This window comes from Ursus americanus, chromosome 13 (genome assembly GCF_024610735.1).
Source record: "Ursus americanus isolate L20-20 chromosome 13, mUrsAme1.1.p, whole genome shotgun sequence".
NCBI lineage: Eukaryota > Metazoa > Chordata > Mammalia > Carnivora > Ursidae > Ursus > Ursus americanus.
In genome coordinates, this window is record NC_142139.1 from 68,396,061 (window position 1) to 68,423,250 (window position 27,190).

The 27,190-nt window shown below is 36.3% G+C and overlaps 1 protein-coding gene across 2 annotated transcripts in view; it reads right to left on the reverse strand.

Annotated features, from left to right (window-relative positions):
• The window catches only part of ADAM28 (ADAM metallopeptidase domain 28), a 71,663-nt gene that overhangs the window by 24,672 nt on the left and 19,801 nt on the right, over positions 1 to 27,190 (reverse strand). For both annotated transcript variants that reach the window (XM_087866366.1, XM_087866365.1), the window contains exons 7-14: positions 24,888 to 24,959; positions 23,727 to 23,798; positions 18,997 to 19,166; positions 16,389 to 16,473; positions 4,481 to 4,611; positions 3,338 to 3,515; positions 1,905 to 1,994; positions 370 to 565 (exon numbers count right to left, since the gene is read on the reverse strand). In XM_087866366.1, coding sequence (XP_087722492.1) covers positions 370 to 565; positions 1,905 to 1,994; positions 3,338 to 3,515; positions 4,481 to 4,611; positions 16,389 to 16,473; positions 18,997 to 19,166; positions 23,727 to 23,798; positions 24,888 to 24,959 — 994 coding nt within the window. The remainder of the gene's footprint in view (positions 1 to 369; positions 566 to 1,904; positions 1,995 to 3,337; positions 3,516 to 4,480; positions 4,612 to 16,388; positions 16,474 to 18,996; positions 19,167 to 23,726; positions 23,799 to 24,887; positions 24,960 to 27,190) is intronic.

Here is a 27,190-nt window from a genome sequence, read left to right on the forward strand (position 1 = left end):
ATTCTTCCCTGATTTACCCAGTTAAATTTGAATTTCAAGTAAACAAAGTTTTCTTAGTATAAGCTTACCTCAAATATTTCATGAGACATACTGATATTTTTAAAAAATTGCTAATCTGGAATTCAAATTCAAATTAACTGGGCCATCCTTATTTTTATTTGTTGAATCTAGCAATCCCTAAATTGACCTATGTCATAAAATGCACTTATCCAGGATTTTGAGCTGTAGCACAGTTTCCAAGAAAGAAGACTGGAACAGATTATTACTTTGGCTATGATTAAACACTGTCACCTGTTATAACATGGTTTTTCCTTGCATGTTCATAGAGAGAGGCAGAAATGCCCACAACATTGGGGCTTGTCCTCCTACCTGGTCCCCACAGCTCGGTGCACTGCTGCTGCAGCGTGGGGCACATCCCCATCAAGCAGTAGCCCTTCCCGTTTTGGCAGGGAAAGCCATTGACTCGGAATCTATCATCAGGGCAAATACCAGATTTACCATCACACATTTCTGGCAGGTCACACTCATCTTTTGCTCGTCTGCACACTGCACCAGCCTTTTTAAACTGCAGAGAAATAAAAGTGAAGAGAAAGCTTTTTCCCACCTGACTTACTCTAATATCTCAAATTAATGCAAATAATATTTTCCCCTTGGTCTTTTTTTGGAAAGGTAGTTAGAGACATCATTCTATTCCAACTTACAACTGCATTGCATAAACTAAAGACATCTACTATTACATCACTTCTATTGACTTATGCCAATGGCCTGAGTCTTTAAGTATCAATATTTCTGAATTTATAGTGCAAGCACTATAGAAATATCAATGAGAAAAGTACAGAAGAAAACCAAGCCTCATCTTAGATGCAAAGAAGGGATTTATTTTTTCCTTTGTTGAATGCATCTTTGTCAAGATTTTCAAGGAGATTTACATCTGCAACTTTAGAGATTTATTGGCGAAGTGAATCTTCCATATTAAGGAAGGTAAGTTTACAAGCACCAGATCAGCATGCTCTGAAACTTTCCCAGGCATTGTGTTTCCTAATCCTTAATTCCTTTTATTGTATGCTCAAATATTTCTTTTTAACTCACTTAAGTTCTCAAATTTTCTTCCTTTTGGCCTCTTTTATTTCTTTCTTCTCCCTCTGACATTAAAAAAAAAAATTCCCAAATACTACCTATAACCTGGTATGCCGTATATCTACACATTCCTTCTGCAAACAGTTCTTGAACATTTAAAATGTATGAAACTTTGTGCTAGGTGCCCTCAGAAGTTAGTCTAACTAAGGAAACAGACATATAAACAAATAATCATAATAGAGAATTCTATGCAACGATAGAATGTAAAATCCTAAACTTGAACCTGAAAGGAAAGTCAACAAGCCCCACAAAGAAAATGACAGAGAATCCTCACTTTACATCTGTTTTCTAAGAATTTCACCCTGAAGTGACTTCAAAGTTTGAAGACAAGGGAGAGTCCACATTATTTAAAACAAAAGCTTTTCCACCGAACCCATTATTGAAGGAATATGCAACAATTATGAGGTTTGGTGCAAGAAGGCTCTGTGGCATCTGAAGCAGCAGCAGGTAGGAGTCCCCAGCATTGGCTTTGGAACAGGTCATATGTGGAGTTTGCCATTCAGTGGCTCTATTATTTTGCACATTTTCTATTCTGAGCTTCTGTTCCTTCAAGAGCAAAATGAGATCATAATATCTAAGTCAAAGATTTGTTGGGGGATCAAATAGCCCATGTTTGTAAACACTCATATATAAATGGTAGGCAACATTATTTTATAGACAGAAATCTAGTGTTTTGCTATTTCATTTAACATAATCGCTGAGATTTTTAATATAGAATAATAAACAGTAATCATAATTATTAAAATAGAACAAAATAATAATCTTACCTGGCATTTTTCACAGCATTCTCCTAATGCACATTGAAAACTTGCTTTGATTTTACAAGTTTTAGCGTCACAGCAAATGTTGGTACATTCCTAAGAAATACCAGAAACAAATGCAAATGCCAGATTGGGTCTCAATTTTTTGCTCCTGTTTCACCGCAATTCATAATATAATTTTTTCATCACACAGACCCTACTGTGATATAGTTTGAAAATAATTTTCAGGAAAATAAAAGACAGAACAAAGTTCAACATTAGAAAAACAGATTTTGGAGCCACTGCTGATTTGTCACATATCTGAATTCTACAGACATCTTTTAAAATTTGAGTGTCTCCTCTAGTTCACTCAGTCTCTCATGGCAGTACTGAAAATGATCTATTTTTGGTAAAACATAAAAGAAAACAAAAGGAAAAAGGATAGTTTTTTAAAAATAAAATTTATCTAAATAGTTAAATACATGATTAGTTGAGCTCATCAGTTTTGTACCTATCCATCAGTAAATTTAATCTCTAGGACATGTACTAAAAATCTAAAAGTATAGTTCTTTATGCAATTTTCACATTTAATTCAACTCTGCATAAATCAACAAATAGACTTTGTCTTGCTCTCCCACCTTGTTTCTGAGAAAGGCATCTGCATGAAGCTTTGGAGAAGCTCCTACCTCAGAAACTTCCTCTTATAGCTGTTCAGGTTCCCTAAGAGAGTTACAACTTTTTAGGGTTAAAACTCTTGCCCTTATTTCAAATATAAACATCATCCTGGAAAGATTCCTCTTTCTCATAGAATGAATACATTTGTGGTAATATTTTGAAATTCCTGAAGAGCTGACCCCTTGAGGCCTTGACATGTCACTCATGTAAGTGTTGATAAAATGGGGACAAAGGTCCCATTCAGAACCCTTGCATCCCTGTCAGTAGGGTGGGATCGGGCTAGGACTCCTGATGGTAAAAACTCTTAAAGTCACAAAGAGAAGAACTAAATCTCAGTGCAAGGTGGTTCTGGGACTGCCAAAACAAACACCTGAGTCTACATCTTGGCCTCTCCCTCTACCAGCTCTGTGACCTTGGGCAAGCTATTTAAACTCTCTGAGCGCTATTGAGGTGCTGTGCCTAAAGTAACTACTCAGTAGGTCGTAGGCACATAAGAAAACTGAAGCTATAGCTCCCTGAAAGAGAGGGACAAGAATACAAAGCCCATTGTTGAGTGGTTCTTAAAAATCAGGAAATGGGGAAAGAACCCCAAGAAGGAAGTGAAGAAGGTCTGTTAAGCAATGCAGTAGTCATTGTTAGAAAGGCTGGCCTGACAAATGTCTACACATGAACATATGCAAAATTACAAGAAATGCACAATTTCAGAGTAATAATGTAGTTTTATAGTTTATCTTCTTAGCAATTGAAAAACAAATTAGACCATTTTAGAAAGTATTTGGTGGTACCTCGGGAGTCCCACAATCACAGTCCTCTCCCATTTCTACCAACTGGTTCCCACAGATTGGGATGGATATGATATCTGTAGGCAATGGAACATTGAAAAGGCAATTTGATAATTTATCTTCAAAGAACTTGTCATAGCTGATGCGGCTGCAGGAACTGAAGTCTGTAGGTATATAGAAGCTATGAAGATAAGGAAAGAGAAAATGGAACACAGTCATGCTGAGTATGAAGGGAGCAATATCACACATTGGGGATGATACACCCAAAACCTGCCCTAAAAGATTAAACCCAATCCACTACCCAACTGCTAAATCATGAACTCATTTGTGTGCCTGAATTAGCCCTCCTGGGTGGACACGTCGGAGCTTAAAGTGTAGCATCTGGGCTGCTGTTTAAAAAAAAGCAAAGACTCATCTGACTTATCCAGGTAATCTTCTTCAGCCTTAGGTCATTTTGGTTGTGAAGTCCTAAAGGTAGTAAAGTCATATTTATTTATGTGTCTAAGAACTCACTCTCCTTCAGAGAATTACTTTTGACAGAATTTCTTCACTTCACAAATAAAGATGAGGTTTAAAAATGCAGTAGTGTCTGGGAGAGATAACAAAGGTATGTGACTGGCATGCCACCATAACAGTATTTTGGGAAAGGGCCTGGGAGACTTACCTTAGATTGAGTGAGCTGGGACACGGAAATAGAAGAGAGGAAATACATATATAAAAAAGGATTGTGGGATTTTTAAAGAAAATTCCCTGGCACTTTGCTTAGGCAAGGCCAGAATGTATAGTCTCGTTATCCTCCTGTGAGGACATTCTTCTTTAATTAGATTTTTCTCCTAGAACTACCCAATCTGAATTCATTGATAAATACTAATGATTTTCTGAAACCAGGTCTTGTATAGATAAGATGAAGTTAAAAAAGTCAATCATGCCAACAGCAAAGACACAATATGTTTAAATGTGTCTTAGTTAATGAAAACTACTGCATATAGATGAGGGATAAAGTGATTTGGTATATATATGCATTCATAATTATAGTATTTAATATTTAAAAGCTTGCATGTGTTACCAAAGATGACATGAAAGATATAGCACAGCCCAGAGTGAACCAAAAACAGGGACAGAGAGCATCTTCCCAGAGAGCCTCACCTTAGTGCTCTGTCCATCACACATATTGTAGAAGGGCACTTGCAAACATAGGAGTCATGAAACATTCCAAAGTTATGACCCATTTCATGGGCCATGGTCCCTGCTACTCTAAGCATGTTGTCACTGTGGTCCTAAGGGCGAGAATAAGGAAACAGAGCCTCTGGTTTTCAAACTAAATTATCACTCAGGGTATAATTTACTAACCAGGGCAGAAAGAGTGATTTTACCTTCAGCTTTCTTACTACTCACCATCTGTCTTTGTCTCCCTCCCCTTCTCCCTCTCTCCTTTCCTCTCTTCCTGTCTCTATCTGTCTCTCTCTCTCTCTCTCTCTCTCTCTCTCTCTCACACACACACACACACACACACACACACACACACACACACACAACTTTTGTACTGAATGCACATCACAGGGCACAGTGCTTGTTCTTTACTCCTGTAAATGGGGAATATTTATACTGAGAAATGTTTCTGTGGTTTCCTGTCATGAGACACAGTGGCAAAATATCTTCAACAGTGATACGGAATCAGAATTTTTCAAAACTAATCTACCTCCCACCTTCCCTGGCTTGCTTTTAATACCTTCTAATTTGACTGAAGCCCTTTGATATGTTTAGCTAGTGGGGATCTGAAAGTGTTTGTTAACCCAGGACCTTAGTACCATTAGTATCTTTTTCAATTCTGTTACCACCAAGACTAGACATCAGTCACTTCCAGACTTGCCCCATTGCATGACGTCCAGCTAATAGCCAACTTCATTACCAGATTATTTCTGCTTAGAAGTGTTGAAGTGGGGGATCCAGGTTTTTCAGGAGCAATAAAACATCCCTAGAGAAACACTTCAGGCTATAATTTCCCAGTGGGGAGACAGGAATCTGCCAATTACACACACCCACAGAAACATGATTTCCTTATCTACTTCATTCCAAAGAATTAAATAAAGAGATCCACACAACATGGTACAAGAATGGTAAATAAAGAACACCTGTGTAAGATAGGAAGTTAATATTTACAATTCATGGTATTTTATCATTGTGTCAAGATGAACCTGGTAAACCTTGCTATTTAGTAAGATGGAGTTACTCAAATGGGGACAAAAGCAAACAAAAAAAAAAATAAGAAAAATGGAAATATGTTTAGACTTTCCACATTGCCTTATTTGAGGTTCCTTAAATTTACAGTATCTTCCTTTAAATAATTATTTTCATAACTTAAGTGTTTCTTTCCTTTGGAATGAACTCCATTCTGTCTTTCCCCTCTCTAAACCATACCTACCCTTTGAAGTTTATTTTAAAGCAACTTTCCTGACCACATTAATCTTCATCAATAATCCTCTTCTCTGGATTCCTACTGCAGTTTTCAATTCTATTATCATATATTATTAAGTATTGCTTTAAGTAGTCTAATTTCTCTTCCAATTTTATGGTAAGCTCTTTCAATTTAGAAAATATATGTTTTACTTCATCTGTTCACCTTATGAAGCTTATCACAAACCCAGACTCATAGGAAATATTGGAGATACATATCTATCTATCTATCTATCTATCTATCTATCTATCTATCTATCATCTATCTATCTATCATCTATCTATCTATATCTATCTATCTATCTATCTATCTATCTATCTATCTATCTATCTATCTATAGAGAGAGATCATACTTTCGCCTAGGATGCAGAAAGTTGTAAAGAACATTATTCTTGCACTAACAACAAGGACTAGGCAGATAAATTTAATTATAATTTTCCTTGAATCTATCAGTCAATTGTGGTTGCATAACATCCACAGATCCTAGAAACTAAGAAGAGACAGGCCCTCCCAAGTAAAGATTGGACATAAGAGCTGGTTTGTCTTCAGCAAGGCTTGGGAGAGGAGATGCCAGGTACTGGCAAGTGGGGAAGTAATTCATTTGAGTTCTTAAATGAATTGCTAAAGGCCTAGCATGGGCCGATGCAAGAGTATAGAATCTGCAGGACCTCAGAAACAAGGGTGCTTTGCACACACTTACAGATATTTCTCCAGAAACCTCCTCTAGGGGCTCATGGTAAACATTGGGGGCCAGGTAATACAAGAGAAAGAACTTCTCTTGGTGGTGTGGGCCAGAAGGAATGAAGTAGAAGTTGCTGCAGAAAAAGAGCATAAGCCATATCCAGATCCGTATCCTTTAAGGAACAGAAGCCTGAAGCCACTGGAGAGAGAAATGGCAATCTCTGACAACCTAAGGCAGAACTGAAGACCCAATATAGCTAGGGTATGGGTTTAATCACACACACACACACACACACACACACACACACACACACCCTCTACTCCTGAAACAGGAAGACAAAAATCTTGAGCCCAGGATCCTATATTGGTATTAATTGAGGTTTTCTCCCACTAAAGGAGAATCAGGAGACTTTTCCTCAAAAGACCTGCAAAAGATAGAAAGGAGAGCTTTGCTACCATGGGAAGGATGAGCAGGATCCCTAAGAAAACTTTACCTCTAATACCCAGAGCCTACCTAAGACTAAAACCAGAATAAATCAAAAGACAAACCCCTACCCCTGCTCCTTGCCACCAGATTATAGAAGGCTGGAAAGAGTGTCACTCCCAAACTTACAATAAATAAAGCACTGGACATAGTAAGATTCATAATTTATAGAACTCAACCAGAGCTGAGGTCACAAACAACAAACAAACCTGAAATCTAAGGAAAGGTAGGCTTACATCTACAGGGAAAGTCGGGGCATGAATATTTGTTTACATTACCGGATGCCAGACACCACCAGATGCCAGCAATAACTCATGTAAAAAAAAAAAACTTAAAATTGATAAAAGCAGAGTGTGTGTGGTACAGCAAGATAATATACAAAACGTGGGAGCTTCAAACATAGGGGAATTCCCACCTACTCATGGGTTTTTCTCTGCATGGACCTCACCAAGTGAAAGCTCTGAGAAAGTTTCCCCCATAGTGTGGGCCTGGAGGAGGGTAACAGCAGCAGAAAAGGCATGAAACCCCTCCAGGATCATTCTCCTCTATCTCTGCTATAGGACAAACATAACCAGGTTCAGGGTGAAATGATTGTCTCCCTTGCCTTACTCTAGTCTTAGCACTAAACCTAGCTAAAGGGCTTAAGCTTCTGAGAGAAAGGACAACAAATGAAGCACTGATGAAGTCTCAAAGCAACTCTAAAAGAGGAACATGAAGGAAACACACACACACACACACACACACACACACAACCTCTACCCCTGGAAGGAAGGGGAAAGAAGGGCAAGGATACATGCTGGGCTATGTCATTATCTCCATCACCTTGCAGTTGAGAAGGAGCACTATAAGGACCTACCCCAGACACTAAGGGACACCAAACTGAGGCTTAATAAGAACAAAAAAGAATGCTCTCCTCCCACCAAAAGTCTAATGATCATCTAGTAACAAGTAACAACTACCTATTGAGGGGGGGAGCCAACAGCATGAAGAAACTCTGGAGAATCCAGTAAAGACCTAAAGATGAGTGTGCAGCATGCACTAAGAAAAAACCTCTGGAAAACCAGCCTTCATCCTAAACACAAAATAATGTGAGAGGAATTTAAAACCTGTGATGTACTGAGGGCAGTCATAGCAACACCAACAAAATCCCAAACCCAACTCAATTCCTGCTATATTGATTCAAATCCTCACACAAGATGCCTAGCAGAAGGAAATAACTGATCATTTCCAGGCCAAAATATACACACACACATACACACACACACACACCTCAGACTAATGTGTTTCACAGAATGTCTGACTTTCAACAAAAAATAATAAGGCATCCAAGAAAATGAAAAAGAAAAAAAGAAAGAAAAGCAATACCTTGCCAATCAACAGATCCACAGTCATATCTGACACAGATGTTAGAACTATCAGATGACACTTTAAAATAACTATGATTAATATGTTAAAAGTTTCAGTGGAAAAGATGAATAGCATACAAATTTGGATGAGAAATTTCAGCAGAGCTGGACACCATAAGAAAGACTCCAGTGGAAATGCTAGAAATGAAAAAGGCAATAACAGAGATGAATGATGTCTTCAACAGGCTTAACAGATTTGGAATAGCTGAGGAAATAATCACTGGTCATAATAGTTCAACAAAAATTACTCAAATGGAAACCAAAGAGCAAAAAGAATAAAAAAGAGAAAAAAAACAGCAGAACAGAGCATACAAGTTTTGAGGGGCAAAAGAATGGTCACAGATATATGTAATTGGTATCACTGGAAGAAAAAAAAGAATGAAAAAAGAATGAAATAGAAGAAATATTTGAAGAAATATTTGAAGAAATAATAGCCCAGAATTTTCCAAATTCATCACAGACACAAGCCTCAGGCCCAAGAAGTTCAGAGAACACTTAGTGGGATAAATTACCCATTTCTCCCCCCCCAAAACCCCACTTAGTTATACCATAATTATAATCAAACAGAAGAAAATTAAAAAGAAAAGGGAAATCTTGAAATAGAAAAAAAGACACATTTCAGAGCAACAACGATAAAGTTTACAGCAGACTTCTCATCAGGAATTCTGCAATCAAGTAGACAGTGAAGCAAAATCATTAGAAGTGCTGAAAGTAAAATATTATTAACTTAGAATTACAAGCCCAGTGAAAATACATGCAAAAAAGAAAGAGAGATAAAGTTTCTGAAGCAACTAAAAGAATTCATTGATGGCAAATATTTCTGTATTATAGAAAATATATTTTTTAAATCTTCTGGAAGAAATATATATACCAGATAGAAACTTGTAGCTATACAAAGAAATGGAGAGTGTTGGGAATGTGATAAAGGTGAGTGTAGGTAATGAGAAGATAAGCATAATACTATTTTTTTCTTATCTTAAATTGCACTGAGAGATGACAAAGAAAAATTAGTAACAATATATTGTGTATTTTTAATCAAGTTAAGCATATGATAACAATAGCACAAAAAAATGGAAGGGAGTAATTAGAGGTATACTCGTATAACATCCTTATACTACATGTGAAGCAGCTCAAGAATATTTCTTTTTTTTTAAGAATTTATTTAATTTTTTAGAGAGAGAGAGTACAGGGAGGAGGGGCAGAGGGAGAGAGAATCTTAAGTAGACTCCATGCTGAGCATGGAGCCCAACGCAGAGCTCAATCTCACAACCCTTAGATCACGACCTGTGCTGAAATCAAGTGTCCAATGCTTAATTGACTACTGCACCACTCGGGCACCCTGAGGATAAGAGTATTTCAAGGTAAAAACAGACAAAGGGAGGTGTATAATAAACCAGGGAATCCATTAAAAATAAACAGAGAAAACAATGAAAAGCTAATAATTTAAATAAATGAAATTATTTTCAAAAATCCTCAATCCTAAAGAGGGCAGAAAAAAATAGAATAGATGGAATAGCAAACATCTAGCAAGATGGAAGCTTTTAGTTTGACAATATAAATAATTACATTACATATAAGTGATTTAAATATGCCAAATAAAAGAGAGAGATTGTCAGATTAGATAAAAAGTAAAACCAGAGTATATACTGTCTACCAGAAACCTTTAAATGTAGAGAAATATATATGCTAAAAATAAAGGTAAGGAAAAGTTTGTATCAAGCAAACTTTAGCCACAAAATGTCAGACTAACTATAATGATATCAGACAAGGTAGGCTTCAGAATAGGAATATTTAAGGAAAAAAGAGGAACATAAAATAATATATGGATTAATTCTCCAAAAAGACATGACAACTCTATTTGTGTATTTGCTTAATAACAGAGCTTCAAAATATATGAAGTGAAAACTTACAGGATTGAAAAAATAGGTAAATTTAATATTATACTTGGATACTTAAGCACTCTATATAAATGATTCAAAAGAACGGAACAGCACTATAAATTAACTTGACATAATTGACAATTACGGCAATAACAGCAGAAGACATTCTTTTTCAAGTTCATATGTGGTATGGACCCAGAACAAACCTAAAAAAGTTTAAAAATCAAAATTCTACTATGCTCCTAGACTATTATGGATGGAATTGCTCCCCCATCCCCCACATACACACACACACTCCAATGCATATGTTGAAACCTTAACCACCAATGTGACTGTATTTGGAGATAGGGCTTCTAAGGAGGTAATTAAGGTTAAATGAGACTATACTCCTGGGTCCCTAATCCAACAGGACTAAAGAGGAAGGGTTGTGTTCACAGAGGAAAAGCCATGTGAGAACACAGCAAGAAGGTGGCCATCTGCAAGCCAACAGGAGAGACCTCAGGAGAAACCAAACCTACCAACATCTGGATCTTGGATTTTTAACCTCCAGAACTCTCTGAAAATACATTTCTGTTGTTTAAGCCATATACTCTGGAGTATTTTGTTATGGAAGCCCTAGCAAATGAATACACAGATCATAACAAAATGAAACTAAAAAAATCCACAACAGAAATTATTACAATATATGTCTAAATAATACATGAATCAAAAAGGAGATCAAAAAAGAAATTAGAAAATAATTTAACTGAATGAAAATGAAAACACACATATCAAAATATGATGGGTTCAGCTAAAGCAGTGCATGCATGGCAGGAAATTTATGCATTAAATGTTTACATTTGAAAAGAAGAAGTCTCAAATGATCTAAATTCTTCTTAAGTAATAGGAAAAAAAGAATAAATTAAATGCAGAGAAAGCAAAAGAAATTGAATAATTAAGACAAGAGGAGGGGGACAAGATGGCAGAAGAGTAGAGGACTCTGTTTCAACCAGTCCAATTAGCTGGATATCTACCAAACCATTCTGAACACCCAAAGACTGTATTAAGAGATTCAGAGGGACACTATATCATTCTTAAAGGGTCTATCCAACAAGAAAATCTAACAATTGTAAATATCAATGCCTCCAACATGGGAGCAGCCAACTACACAAGCCAGCTGTTAACCAAAATAAAGAATTAGATCGACAATAATACATTAATAGTAGGAGATTTTAACACTCCACTCTCAGCATTGGACGGATCATCTAAGCAGAAGATCAACAAAGAAATAAGAACTTTGAATGACACATTGGGCCAGATGGACTTCGTAGATATATACAGAACATTCCAAACTAAAACAACAGAATACTCATTCTTCTTGAATGCACATGGAACTTTCTCCAAAACAGACCACATACTGGGTCACAAATCAGGTCTCAGCTAATACCAAAAGACTGAAATTATTCCCTGCATATTATCAGACCACAACACCTTGAAACTGGAACTCAATCGCAAGAAAAAAATTGGAAGTAATTCAAACACTTGGAAGTTAAAGAGCATCCTGCTAAAGAATGATTGGGTCAACCAGGAAATCAAAGAAGAACTTGAACATTCATGGAAACCAATGAGAAGGAAAACACATCAGTCCAAAACCTATGGGATACTGCAAAGGCGGTCCTAAAAGGGAAATACATAGCCATCCAAGCCTCTCTCAGAAAATTAGAAAAATCCGAAATGCACAAGCTAACCTTACTCCTAAAGGAGCTGGAGAAAAAACAGCAAATAAAACCAGTTTAAACCAAGCAGGAGAAGAGAAATATTATAGATTAGGGCAGTGATCGATGAAATAGAAACCAGAAAAACAGTAGAACAGTTGAAGAAAACTAGAAGCTGGCTCCTTGAAAGAATGAATAAGAAGAGAAAGGACCCAAATTAATAAAATCATGAATGAAAGGGGAGAGATCGTGACTAACAACAAGGAAACAGAAACAATTATTAGAAATTATTACCAGCAACCATATGCCAAGAAATTAAGCAACCTGGAAGAAATGGATGCCTTCTTGGAAACTTATAAGCTATCAAGACTGAAACAGGAAGAAATAGACAATCTGAATAGACCAATAGCCAGTAACAAAATTTAAGCAGTAATCAAAAACCTCCCAAAAACCAAAAGTCCAGGGCCAGATGGCTTCCCACGGGAATTCTACCAAACATTTAAAGAAGAAATAATACCTATTCTACTGAAGCTGTTTCAAAAAATAGAAACAGAAGGAAAACTTCCAAACACTTTCTATGAGGCCAGCATTACCCTGATCCCCAAAACAGGCAAAGACCCCATCAAAAAGAATTACGGACCAATATCCCTGATGAATATGTATGCAAAAATTCTCAACAAGATCCTAGCCAATAGGATCCAATAGTACATTAAAAGGATTATTCACCACGACCAAATAGGATTTACTCCTGGGATGCAAGTGTGGTTCAACATTTGCAAATCAATCAGTGTGATAGAGCACATTAATAAAAGAAAAGACAAGAGCCATATGATCCTCTAAATTGATGCAGAAAAAGATTTGACAAAATACAACATCCATTCCTGATTAAAATTCTTCAGAGTATAGGGATAGAGGGAACATTCCTCAATATCATAAAAACCATCTATGAAAAGCCCACAGTGAATATCATTATCAATGGAGAAAAGCTGAGAGCTTTTCCCTGAAGGTCAGGTGCATGACAGGGATGCCCACTCTCACCACTATTGTTCAACATAGTGCTTGAAGTCCTAGCCTCAGCAATCAGACAACAAAAAGAAATAAAAAGCATCCAAATTGGCAAAGAAGTCAAGCTCTCTCTCTTCGCGGACGACAGGATACTTTATGTGGAAAACCCAAAAGACCACTCCCAAATTACTAGAACTCATAGAGCAATTCAGCAATGGGTAGAATACAAAATCAATGCACAGAAATCAGTTGCTTTCCTATACACTAACAGTGTAACTGTAGAAAGAGAAATTAAGGAATTGATTCCATTCACAATAGCAACAAAACCCATAAGATACCTAGGAATAAACCTAACCAAAGAGGTAAAGGATCTATACTTTAGAACACTTATGAAAGAAATTGAAGACACAAAAAGATGTAAAAACATTCCATGCTCATGGATTAGAAGAATAAACATTGTTCAAATGTCTATCTTGCACAGAGCAATTTACACTTTCAATGCCATCCCTATTAAAATACTATTGACGTTTTTCAAGGAGCTAGAACAAACAATCCTAAAATTTGTATGGAACCAGAAACAACCCTGAATCACCAAGGGAATGATGAAAAAGAGAAACAAAGCTGGAGACATCATGTTGCCTCACTTCAAGCTATATTACAAAACTGTGATCACCAAGACAGCATGGTACTGGCGCAAAAACAGACACATAGACCAATAGAACAGAATAGAGACTCCAGAAATGGACCCTCAACTCTATGGACACCTAATCTTTGACAAATCAGGAAAAAATATCCAATGGAGAAAAAACAGTCTCTTCAATAAGTGGTGCCAAGAAAATTGGACAGCTTACATATAAAGAACGAAAATGGACCATTCCCTTACACCATACACAAAGATAAACTCAAAATGGATGAAAAACCTCAATGTGAGATAGGAATCCATCAAAATCCAGAGGAGAACATAGGCAATAACCTCTTTGACATCGGCCACAGCAACCTCTTTCAAGACATGTCTTCAAAGGCAAGGGAAACAAAAGCGAAAATGAACTTTTGGGACTTCATCAAGATAAAAAGCTTCTGCACAACAAAGGAAACAGTCAACAAAGCTAAGAGACAACCCAGGGAATGGGAGAAGATATTTGCAAATGACATTACAGATAAAGGGCTGATATCCAAGATCTATAAAGAACTTCTCAAACTCAACACTCAAAAAACAAATTACCCAGTCAAAAAATGGGCAGAAGACATGAATAGACACTTCTCCAAAGAAGACATACAAATGGCTAACAGACACATGAAAAAATGCAACATCACTAGCCATCAGGGAAATACAAATCAAAACCAAAATGAGATACCACCTTACACCAGTTAGAATGGCAAAAATTAACAAAACAGGAAATAACAAATGTTGGAGAGGATGTGGAGAAAGGGGAACCCTCTTACACTGTTTGTGGGGATGCAAGCTGGTATAGACACTCTGGAAAACAATATGGAGGTTCCTCAAGATTTAAAAATAGAGCTACCCTACAACCCAGCAATCACACTACTAGGTATTTATCCCAAAGATATAGATGTAGTGAAAAGAAGGGGCACATGAACCCCAATGTTCATAGCAACAATGTCCACAATAGCCAAACTGTGGAAGGAGGCGAGAGGCCCTTCAACAGATGAATAGATAAAGAAGATGTGGTCTATATATACAATGGAATATTATTCAGCCATCAGAAGGGATGAAAAGACCCCAAATCACCAAGGAAATGATGAAAAAGAGAAACAAAGCTGGAGGCATCATGTTGCCTGACTTCAAGCTATATTACAAAACTGTGATCACCAAGACAGCATGGTACTGGCACAAAAACAGACACATAGACCAATGGAACAGAATAGAGACTCCAGAAATGGACCCTCAACTCTATGGGCAACTAATCTTTGACAAATCAGGAAATCACCATTTGCATCAACATGGATGGAACTGGAGGGGATTATGTTAAGTGAAGTAAGTCAAGCAGAGAAAGACAATTATCATATGGTTTCACTCATGTATGGAACATAAGTAATAGCACAAAGGACCATAGGGGAAGGGAGGGAAATCTGAAGTGGGAGAAATCAGAGAGGGAGACAAACCATGAGCAACTATGGACCCCCAGGAAACAAACTGAGGGTTTCAGAGGGGAGGGGGGGAGGGGGAGGGGTAACAGGGTAATGGGTATTAAGGAGGGCATGTGTTGTGATGAGCACTGGGTGTTATACATATCTAATGAATCACTGAACACTACATCAAAACATAATTAAAAAAAAAGAAAAATAGTTCCAAAACTAAAGCTAAAAAAAGAAAGCACGATAACGAAAAAAATGATTGAAACTTAGAAGTTATGAAAACAATAAATATGAAGCAAAATAGATATATTTATACAAATACATAACTTCTTAATTTTTCTTTCTTCATTATAAGTATATCAAATGTCATTACCTGGTTTAAGATTAGTATACCCACGAGTCTACACCAACATTAATTATTGTGTGTTTATATTATTCCCTTAATATTTGAAATATTGAAAATAATAATAAATAGGACACATTTGGTAGACACAGATAATGAAAATCTGCTTTCAGTTTTTAATTAAAATATTAATAAATGATTAATATAAAAATAATCAAGGCAAGAACAGAAATCAATGAAACCGAAAGCAGGAAAACCACAAAGCATCAATAAAGCAAAAGTGGTTTCTCAGAAATGAATGAAATTAATAAATTCTTAGTGAAACTGATCACAAGAAAAAGAAGTAAATTACTAATATCATGAATGAGAGAGGACATTACTACAAATATAAAAAATTCTACAGATATTAAAAAAAGATATTACAGGAATATTGTCAACAAATTTATGTCAGTGTAAGTGAAATGGACACTTTCCTCAAAGACACAAATTACCAAAGCTCACTGAAGAAAAAGATAAATAACCTGAATAGTCCTGTATCTATGGAAGAAACTGTATTTGTAGTTAAAAACCTTTCCATAAGGACATTGCCAGACGCATACGGTTTTAGTGATGAATTGTACCAAATATTTTAGGGAGGAATAATGCCAATTTTACTAAGACATTCCAGAAAATTGAAGAATTGGGAACATATCATTTTGTGTGGCCAGATTTACCCTAAAAACAAAACCTGAAAAACGCAGGAAAAGACAATTACAGACTAATATCCCTCACGATTATATAGAATATAGAAATCCTTAAGATAAGGATTGAATCCAGCAAGATATAAAAAAGATAATGCATTATGACCATGCTGGGTTTATACTGGATATGCAAGATTGTTTCAACATTTGAAATTCAATCCATGTTATTTACCATATCAACACCAACAGCAAAAAAACTACATGATTCAGAAAAAAAGAGCTTTTGACACACTTGAACTGTAGAACCAACTATTTATCTTCAAACAAACCTGAACAATGCCAACAGAATGATAAGGAGAGCACATTGTAGACATGAAAGCAAGGCCCACGGTTGTTCCAGAAAGTTCTGTTGCTCTGCAAGACAGAAAAAAAATAATATAACAACTATGATTCTCAACTATATGTTCTATAGATAATCCAGAACTCAGAAACTCATATTGTGAATAATAACTTAAATATTTCCTTCAGTTTTTGAATTTGCATTAGGCTTTTTTAAATATGCAATGGTTGTCATATCACCTAAGTATAAAGCACCTGGATATAATAATTTTTAATATTTTATACATATATTTTATTTGTATATTAGTATTATTACATATGCTTTGTTTTAATTTATATTTTTCTCTCATAGATTTTTATACCATTTACTTTTGTTCTCTTTTAGCACTGTTTTAGATAGTGGGATTTGGAATTTGGGCCCATTCTGAACATATTTGTGTTACTGAAGCATTTATGTTATTGAAGTATTTGTTACTAAAAAGGAATTTGAACCACTTGCATTTATTTGCATAGATGATTGGTTTGGTTTTCATAATTTTAATTTTATTTTTTCATTTTATTCATTTTGTTTTTCTTTCAATTTGTAATGACTCCATGTGCTACCTTTGCTATTATTCTGCTATCTGTTCGAGATCCTAGCCCTGGTTTGTCTTTAGTAATTTGCAAAGAATAAATAAAAAGTTGAACTTCTAGTTTCCCAGTTATCATCCTCATTTTTGCCATGAAAAATAAGGAAAATTAGAGAACTTTTTCCCACTTTATATTTCCCTTGGAAAATTTTCAGATATCTGTTATTTTGAAATGGTATTTTGTATTATACATGATATTTCAAAGATACATGGCATTTATATCCTCTTTAAAAATTATATTATAAAATTACTTATACTTAAGTCCACATATGTGTGGGTTTAATACTCACTACCAGTTCATTTATAATAAATAAAAGCTTCTCCCATTATGGAGTTAGCTATTTTGGCTCCTGTTTTCAGTGGGTAGAGTATAGTTGTACTACAAGGTTCTTATCTGGTTATGCCTAGGTATAGACATATACCTTTTGTTAATTTGTCAGGTAAAGGCCATGGCTTTTGTTTACAAGTGAAAGAACAGTTATTTCCTTCCATCATATCTTTTTAGTACTTTTATCTTGTTTATTCTAGTCTAGTCAAGAAATCTACTCTTGGCGTTGGATTGCCATTTTGTGCCCTCTTTAATGACCATCACCCAATTACCCTATCCCCCACCTACCTCCCCTCCAGCAACCCTCAGTTTGTTCCCTATACTTAAGAGTCTCTTATGGTGTGCCTCCCTCTCTGTTTTCATCTTATTTTACTTTTCTTTCCCTTCCCCTATGTTCATCTATTTTGTTTCTTAAATTCCACATATGACTGAAATCATATGGTATTTGTCTTTCTCTAAATGACTTATTTCACTTAGCATAATACACTCTAATTCTATCCACGTCATTGCAAATGGCAAGATTTCATTCTTTTCAATGGCCGAGTAATATTCCATTGTGTATATATATACTACATCTTCTTTATCCATTCATTTGTCGATGGACATCTGGACTCTTTCAATATTTTGGCTGTTGTGGACCTTGCTGGTATAACCATTCGGGTGCAAATGCCCCACTGAATCACTATTTTTGTATTCCGTGGATAAATACCTAGTAGACACTGTGCAATTTCTAAGCTTCAGTCATGGAAGTCTTGAAGGTTTCTCTTGGTCCTCTTAGAATGCTTCTTCTGGGGGAAAACTAGTCACCTTGCAAGATCTCCAGAACCCTGAGACTGCCATGCTGGAGGCAGTCCAAGTTAGCCACATGAAAGCCGTATATGCAGAGATGACCAACCAGTGCCCATGCTCCAGCCATACCTGGCAAGGAACCAGACACTTAAGATAAGAAGACTTATTTAAGTCAGGAAGTTGTGGGCTGATATGTTACGTGTGGTAGATAACCAACACAATATTAATTAATTCTTATTTCCTATAACAACTCCTGTTTTCTTAAGAAGTAAAACTTGAATAATTTTAAGTCACTTCTTGCTGATTCTTTCTGATTCCAGCTGCACAGTATCCAGCAGAATTTTCTTGATTTCTTTTGAGGCATGTGCTCAGCAGTCTTGTCTAATTTATAGTCATCAGATTTACTTCCTGTTTCTTTTTAATTAGTCATTTCAGCAGGATGGTAAAGGTGTGGGATTAGAATATAATATGCAATTTTCTTTCAATCCTTGAAATTTGTCCTGACTAGTGCTTAAGGCTAATCAAGTCTTTTAAAACATTGAATCGAAATTTCTCTTGCCATTATCTAAACCTGTCTTTCCTTTCTGTATGCCTAATCAAAACAGACAAAATTCTGATGAACCATTGCTAAATTGTTAGCTTTTCTTCAAAAGCAAAAGAAAAAGAAATACATGTAACAAAGGTAAGAGCATATTCACAAGATTCAAATGAATACTTTTTAAACTTTTAACCCCCTTGCGTAAACCACTTCCTCTTACCCTATCCCCTGAGATACCACTTGCTTTGCCAAGGCTTTGGAAAGTTTCTATGCTAAATACCATTTAACATACAAAGGGGAAAATCTATACATACGTGATTAACTGAGCGATATCATGACGTTTTCTTCTTCGGAGGATACTTCCCCTCCATTTAGAAAAATTTTCCAAGGTGAAGCTTGCATTTGGGGTTATCTTTATTTTATCCTCATCATTCCAGATTTCCATACCGACTAAGACCACGTGAGTGTTGAGCTTTTTATAAAGCTGTCCAAAAAGAATACATGTCAAAAGAACAACATAATGGGGATATTATCTTTCAATATTTTCAATGTAATTTAGATTTTCGAACTTATTAATAGCAGCACTGTAAAAACTTCCTTTCCAAACTTCCTTTCCAAACATACTTGTGAGATAGAAGTTACTACCTCTTTTCACAGATGCTAGCATCTCTACTTGGGCAAGGCAGACACACTTAGATATTTCAGGTCTGAAAACTCCTTTTTTTTTTTTTTCGAGAAAAGGTCCTATTGAAACAAACTTTTCTTGCTTGCAACCTCAAGAAACATTATAACTTTCTGTTAATAGTTCATTACTATGACTTCAACTTAAGTGTATTTACTCAAATGCTTTGCGATGTTCTCAGAGTCATAACATTTCAGAATTAGCAAGGTTGACCCAGTGCTGGTTTGGACACTGGGAGAGGAACATGCTATATGAAAAAGTCCTGCATCTGTGAGTCACAATAAAGAAAGTGATCCTCTAATTCTTAAACCTGGACTGAACCAAATAATCTATAATGAACATAGGATAATCTTTAGAAATAATGAGTTAATCTTATAAGAATATGTTTACTTTAAAAACAAGGTTTAAATTGCTACTATAGTTCACAAAACTGCACAGTGTTGGTCAGATAAATCCACTTATTAGATGAATGAGTTCTGGGGCTCTAATGTGCAGTTTGGTAGTGATAGTTAATAATATCATCTTAATTACTTTAACACCGGTGAAAGTAATTTTTAAAATCACCCCAAAAAAAGCAACGGCAACTATGTGATGCGATGGAGGTGGCAAAAATCATTTTGCAAGTAAGTATATCAAATCAACACACTGGACTCCTTGAATTCACGCAATGTTACATGCCAATTATATCGCAATAAAGCTGGAAAAAAAAAAAACCTGCACAGTTACAGGTTTTCTTGTGGGGCAGCTTCCTGCTGAGAAACCTGAAGAAATCATTTTAAGTAGTTTGGAAAACAACACAAGCATTGAGGAATGCAATTATCATCAAAAGAAAAGTCAAAATCTAACTAGATTAAAACCCTCCCCTTAATGATTCCCTCAACTTCCCACTTCCATTCTTGCTTTATTTGACCCACCTGGTTAAAACAATTCCTCCCTATGTCTCTCCTGCACCATGCCCCAGAACACGGAAGAGAGCACACTATGCCGATCGCTTTCACCTGGAAGCTACAACTACTAACCTCAAGTGGTCTTCACCAGTCTCAGCAAACCTGCTGCATTTCCAAAATCCATTTATTCCCAGAGGCTTCTGCACATTTTTTCGTGTTCACTCTTATCTTTTAGTAATTGTGACACTTTCTATTAAAACCTCACTTTGAGCAGATACTCCTGCTTCCAAATTTACTCAGTGTATAGAAGCAACCAGAAGAGAACTTCCACAAGTTCCCACCACTGTCTACCTCCTGGCTTACTTCAAACAACCTATGCCTCCCCTTCTTTACTATATGAATGAATGCTGTGCCCCTAAGCCCAATTTCTCCACTCATGCACTAGATCGCCCACCTCTTCCCAGGTCAAGGAGATTATTCCAGCAATTCTTCCATCTTCCTTGCAATTCTGTACTTAGCCTTCCACAGAATCATTCCCATCAGCATAAAAAGGATGACCCATCATGGCAGGGGGACAATTTTTATAACCCCTCTCCTTATCACTTATTCCCCATTTCTCTGTTCCCACTTATAGCAAAACTTCTGAAGAGAATTTTCTGTATCTGTTGTCTCTAATTCTACTTTCTATTCTCATTGGAATCACTCTAATCATGCCTGTACTCTTACACTCCAAAGAAACTTGCATCATCCAGGTGACCAATAACTTCTATTTTGTTAAATCCAGTGGCCAATCCTCAGTCCTCAGAAGCATCTAACATCATTGATCATTTCTTCCTTTGATAGATTTTTGTTTCAAGTAGCTTCCAGAACAACACTATCCCTGGTTTTCCTCAAAGCTCATTGTCTACTCTATTGATCTCTGTCAGTTTCTCCTGCACGCTGATCTCTCCTCAAAGAAGCACTTCAAGGATCTGTTCTCAGTCTCTTTTCTACTTATCTACACCCACTCCTTTGGTTATCTTATACCAGGGTTGGTAAGCTTCTTCTGTAAAGGTCCACAGAAAATGCTTCAGACTTTGAGGCTGTGTGGTCTCTGCGGTAACTACTCACCACCACTGGCACTATAACAGGAAAACAGCCATAAACAATGTGTGAACAAATGGGTGTGGCTATGTTTCATTAAAACTGCTTTTAAAAATGCAGCAGGCCAGATCTGGCCCACAGGTTACAGTTTGCTGATCCATGTCTTATGCCATCTGTATGTGTTAAAGACTTATGGATTTATATCTCCACCCAGACCTTGCTCCTGAGCTCCAATCAGTCTTGTATATCCAGCAGTTTCACCTCAGAATCTTTTTTTTATGCATCCATGAATCTTCTCTTTAATCTTTAATGATTCAAAATTTTACAATGATATAACCTGACACATGTTACTAGGTGCTGGACATGTGGAGGGCATTGTCAATATGGACATGTCTACCCTTCATCTCAGGGAAATTTCCTAGTATTATTACTCTAGTTTTTGAAATGTAAAGTCTCTAATATTTTCATTTCTTAAATATAAAAATGTAACATGAAACATGTACACATTCAGAAAAATTACTTAGTCATAGAACACTTTACTAAAAATTAGCAATCCACTGCCATTGCCACCCCCACTAAGAAACAATATTTTTGTTGAGATATAATTGACATAGAACATTATATTAGTTTTAGTATGCAACATAATGATGTGCACCTGGAAATCTTTATACAAAAAGATATCTTAAAGCGAATGTGTTCTAAATGGAAATCCTCATCTGTCTTCTGAGTCACTATCCCCCTCCATGTTACCCATTCTTAAAGTTGCTCAGGTCCAACCCTTGATGTCACTTGACTCTTCTCCTTTCCTTATACTTCTCATCTCTCATCTACCTCATCTACCCTGTGGACTCTCTCCAGAGATCAGCTATTCTCAATTGCTCCACTACCATTGCTTTTTCTCAAGCCACCATCATCTTGTGAGCCAAATTAGGGAATAATTCCCCTATCCGGTCTTATATCTGCCAATTGCTTTACTTCAGTTTATTTCCAACATAATGGCCAAGATAATCTTTTAAGAACACACATCTGAACATGTTACACCTCAGCTCCGGCTCTCCAGTCTTCCTTGCCTGTGAAGAATACCAAAAAGTCCTTACCCAGGCCTACCAGGAGCTGCAGGTTCAGGCCATGGCTACCCATCAGATGTCATCTGCTTCCACCCTTGCCCTGGCTTACTGCATGCCAGCCACAATGGCCGTCCCACTGTTCCTCAAATATGACAATCTAGCTTCTGTCCTCAGAACTTCACTCTGCCTTGCACACCCTCCCCTAGGGTCAGACACTTATCTCCCTTCCTTTCCCTGCCCAAATGTCACTTTGGACACCTTGGACTTGGGCTTCCCTATTTAACATAGCACCCAAGATGAACCTCTCTATCACTCTTTTTTATACACTTTTTTTTATAGCACTTATAATCACCATCCTACATACTCTTTATTTGGTGTATTTATGCTCATCTTGAACAAATATGTAAACTCCTTGAAGGGATATTTGTCAGTTTTGTTCCCCACTTTATTTCTGTCATCTAGAAAAGTTCCTGTCACAAAGGAGATGTTCAATAAATAGGGCCAGTTCTTGGGGTTCCTTAAGAGGAGTCAGCATGATCTTTGTGGTGAGAAGACAAGATATGGATGATGTTGGTCATTGAATCCACCTTCATTTTCTCTCTATCCTTAGAGAATTTGCAGGCTACCCCAAAGTGACTCACCCATGTAAGTAGGCAGACTCACTGTATGTTCAACTAACAAGACACTAACAATTAAGATTTAAGCAGGGGGCATACAGAAATCATTTTTAAAAGATTTTGTTAATTAGATGATAAAATCCTGTTTACAAACCAAAATCAACATCTTTCCCAATTGAAATGGGCTTTGAAATCCAACCAATCCAAGTTCAAATCTTATCTCTACCATTTCCTAACTTTGTGATTTTAGGCAAGTAGCTTTGCTTCCCAGAATCTAATTCTTTAGCTATATATTAGGTTTAGGAATATCTCAAAATTTCGAAGATTCAATGAGATGATGTATTAAAAAATACTACTGTGCCAGAGTTTGGCTGATTTTGCTTGTTTTCTCATGTTCTCCCATAGATTGGCTTTCTGTTGGGATTTGCTGGTCAGTGATGTCTTCCCAGGCTTTAGAAAAACAAAAAAGCAATTCAAACAAAATCATCTCTTATACCTTCATCAACCTGAGAATAGTGTGGCATGTAGGTGAGGAACATCTCTATCATGTAATATTGATATTCAATTAAGTAGCAAAATTTCAAGAATTAATCAGCAGTATTAATCTCAGGAGTATTGACTTTCTTTCCCTGCTTCACAAGCATTCATAGATACACCCAATGACACTGCCTCACAAATTGTTAAAATTGCACTTGAAATATACCATACCATGTTGACATAATTGGCCATTTCAAACACCCTCTTTCTTATTTCCTCTGGGTCTTGATTGTACTTTTTAAACTGAAAAAAAAAAAAAAACACAAACAACAACAACAACAACAAAAAACCAACCATGACAAAATACGGGCACTGACAGAAATGAATATAATTAAAAGGCAAAAAAAAAAAAAAAGCAACTTCAGTTTATTTTACTTATCAGTGGTTATAATTAACAATCAGTTATAAAAGTTAACAGTTAATAGATAGAAGCATAATGTTTCCTTATTTCTTTAGCTAAGTTAAAGTACTTTCAGAGTAGAGATGATGTATTACCCCTGAAGTAGTAGCTCAGTGTAAAGTTCTAAGGAATTACTCCAAATGTTTTTCCATTTAAATACCATGGTTTCATAAACTGTGCAGAATTGGTGCAAGGAATAGATTATTTGTGTGTGTGTGTGTGTATATATACAAATAATCTATTCCTTGCAACAATTCTGCACAGCTTATGAAACCATGGTATTATATACTTATTCATATATATATATATATATATATATATATATATATATATATATATATATATGATAAATGGTAAATGAATGTAGTATAATGAGAGGCCAAGCTTTAGGGCATGAACAAACTAACTTACTCATATTATCATAGTGCAAAGATTTCCCTTTTGAGATTATGTGAATCTTCATTCATTCATTATGTGAACCTTAGGTTTCCAATATTTGATAATGTGTTCTTTTAAAATAATATAAACAATGAATATTACCCAAAAATGCCTTTTTCAGAAGATTCCATTCATCAGTCTTGTACATTTGCCACTCCCTGATGAGGATAAATTCTAACTTACCAGTGATTTAACTGCTTAATGAGAGACAAAATGTCAAAAGAATTTAATTGAAAACTAAGTTTGGAGACAATAATAAAAGATAAAATGCAAAAAGTCCACTTTGTGCATATCATATCAGGTGCACATTCCTGAGAAGGAAAAATCATATCAGTCTAATTATATGTCAAATTTCCTAGGATCAGAACAATTCATAAAAAAGAATAGCTCATAGTCATGATTCTTCAAAACCGATCTATATATTTAATATTTCCCATAATAAATTTATATAGAAGAGGATTTTTGAAAGACACATTTTTATCTGTTACAATTACCTCACCATTATCCAGGACCAAATAATATTCTATGTATTTCTTATGTTCTGGCCCCTTCTGGTCTTTTGATTTCTGTAATAAATATAAAAACAAAAATTACTGAGACAATATCATTCTCTGCAAGAGTCATTCTTTTATTTGAAATGTGTAATTTTAGAAAAGATTGGTTGATATCTGGCAACAAAGGAAAACAACATTACCATTTTAACTCTAACTAACCAAGCACAATTATCTATAGACAAGACTCAGAATATCAGAGCTAGAAGGGACATCAGTGACATTCTAGTCTGACCCCTTCATTTTGCCAGAATTTAAATGATTGCGCATCTAACTAATACGTGTGCTGGAAGTAAAACCAGTGTCTTTGGAGTTTTTGAACAATGGGTTTTCTCTACTATCATGTCCTGAAATAGAGAAACAGTGACTTCAGCATCCTCCTAGTGTTTCTTGTTATTGTTGTTGGTTTTAAGTAGCCTTTTCTCTGTCTCCCAGCCAGCACCCCCTTCCTTAGCTATGGTACAATGCCCAGAGCCAGCACACCATGGCATCTAGTCTGCTCCCTTCTCCTCAGATAGAGCTGGATCTCTTTCCCACGTTCCAAGCTTCCCTATTTTCTGTTCCTTTTTCTCCACAAAACAAAACAAAACAACAACAAAAGATACATTTCATAATGGATTGTTCTTTTGAATAGTAGCAGATACATTATTCATACTAAATAATAAACTCTCAAAGTTTATTATGTTGCATTTCTGGAAGTGCTTGTCTTTTTTTTAAAGATTTTATTTATTTATTTGAGAGAGAGATTAATGGAGCACAGGTGGTGGGAAGGGCAGAGGGAGAGGGAGAGAGAATGTCAAGCAGACTCCGTCCTAAGCATGGAGTCTGACTCGCCGCTGGACCGCACGACCCTGAGATCATAACCTCAGCCGAAACCAAGAATCCGACGCTTAACAGACTGAGCCACCCAGGTGCCCCAGAAGTGTTTGTCTTTTAACAGGCAAATGAGCTTCGATTAGCAAGAACACATTACTGAAAGTAGACTTTTATGTGTAATCCAATGAGCTACACACTTCCGTCCCAGCCTCCAAAGGAGCAGGTATTCATTAGCACTTTCACTCTGCACCACTGGTGCTGTGGGCACTAGGAGTAAAGCAGTGAAACATACGTGGTCTGTGGGCTTACAGAGCTCCCACTAGGCAAACAGGCATAGGTAAATCAGGTGGTGATTAGTGCTATGCGGAGGATTAAATGGAGTCACGTGATACTGTGTGCCAGGTAGTTCTTTCAAGAAGAGATGTTAGGGAAAGCTCTAAAGAGCTGGTCATGCAGCAGACATATTAATGAAAATAAGAAACCAGGCAAGGGAAGATAAATTGGAAGATAATTCCAGCAGAGAAAAAAAAAATGAACAAAAAGACTCTGAATGAATTGATATTGGCATGTTTAAAGCACAGAAAAAAAATGTGTTTTTCAGAACGGAATGGAGGAGGTTGTCAGTGGGCGGGAACTACAAGGTAGCGAGATTACAGTAGGAAGTGGGGCCCTAAGCATACAGGGATTTGTAACTCACTCTCATCTCTCCTCCGTTTGATCTCTATATATTAGACGCCCTCGTAAAAGCTCAACCCTGGGTCCCATTCTTTATCTACACATCTTCCTAGGTAATCCCATCCTGTGTTATGCCTCCTATAAATAGAAACTCTGCACTAATTACTATCAAATGTGTATCTCCAGCCTTGGCCTCTCCTCTAAAGGCCAGACTGTTATAATTACCTATTTCATGCATCCATTCAAATGTCCAATACCACAAATCTAACGTGGTCAAAATAAAACTGATTCCCAAACCTCAAACAAAACCTGCTTCTACCTCATTCTCCCCAGCTCAGTTAACAGTACCACCATTCATCATTTGCTTAGGTCCAAATCTAGAAATTATCCTTGATTCTTTTATCCTTCATCTCTAGGGGTAGTTCTTCTGGATTCCTAGTATCATATCACTGGTAGAATTTAAACCTGCAGCAGATTGAACCCCAAAGAGATTTTCTTCTGTTAAGACCAATTCTGCCCCGTGCTTATGGATTCTGAGAACATTTAGAAGAGATGATTGGATATAAAGCATCCCCTGAAGGAAATTAAAGTAATTATGGCAATGACTTTTTATATACTCCCTATGGTTTCAAACGAGCCATATTCATTTTTCTTCTGTGACTGGAAGCTGAATTCATATATATATAAGTATATTCTAAGTTCCTCTGGGCATATCCTATATTTATTTTTGCTCACTGCTACATCGCCAGAACCAA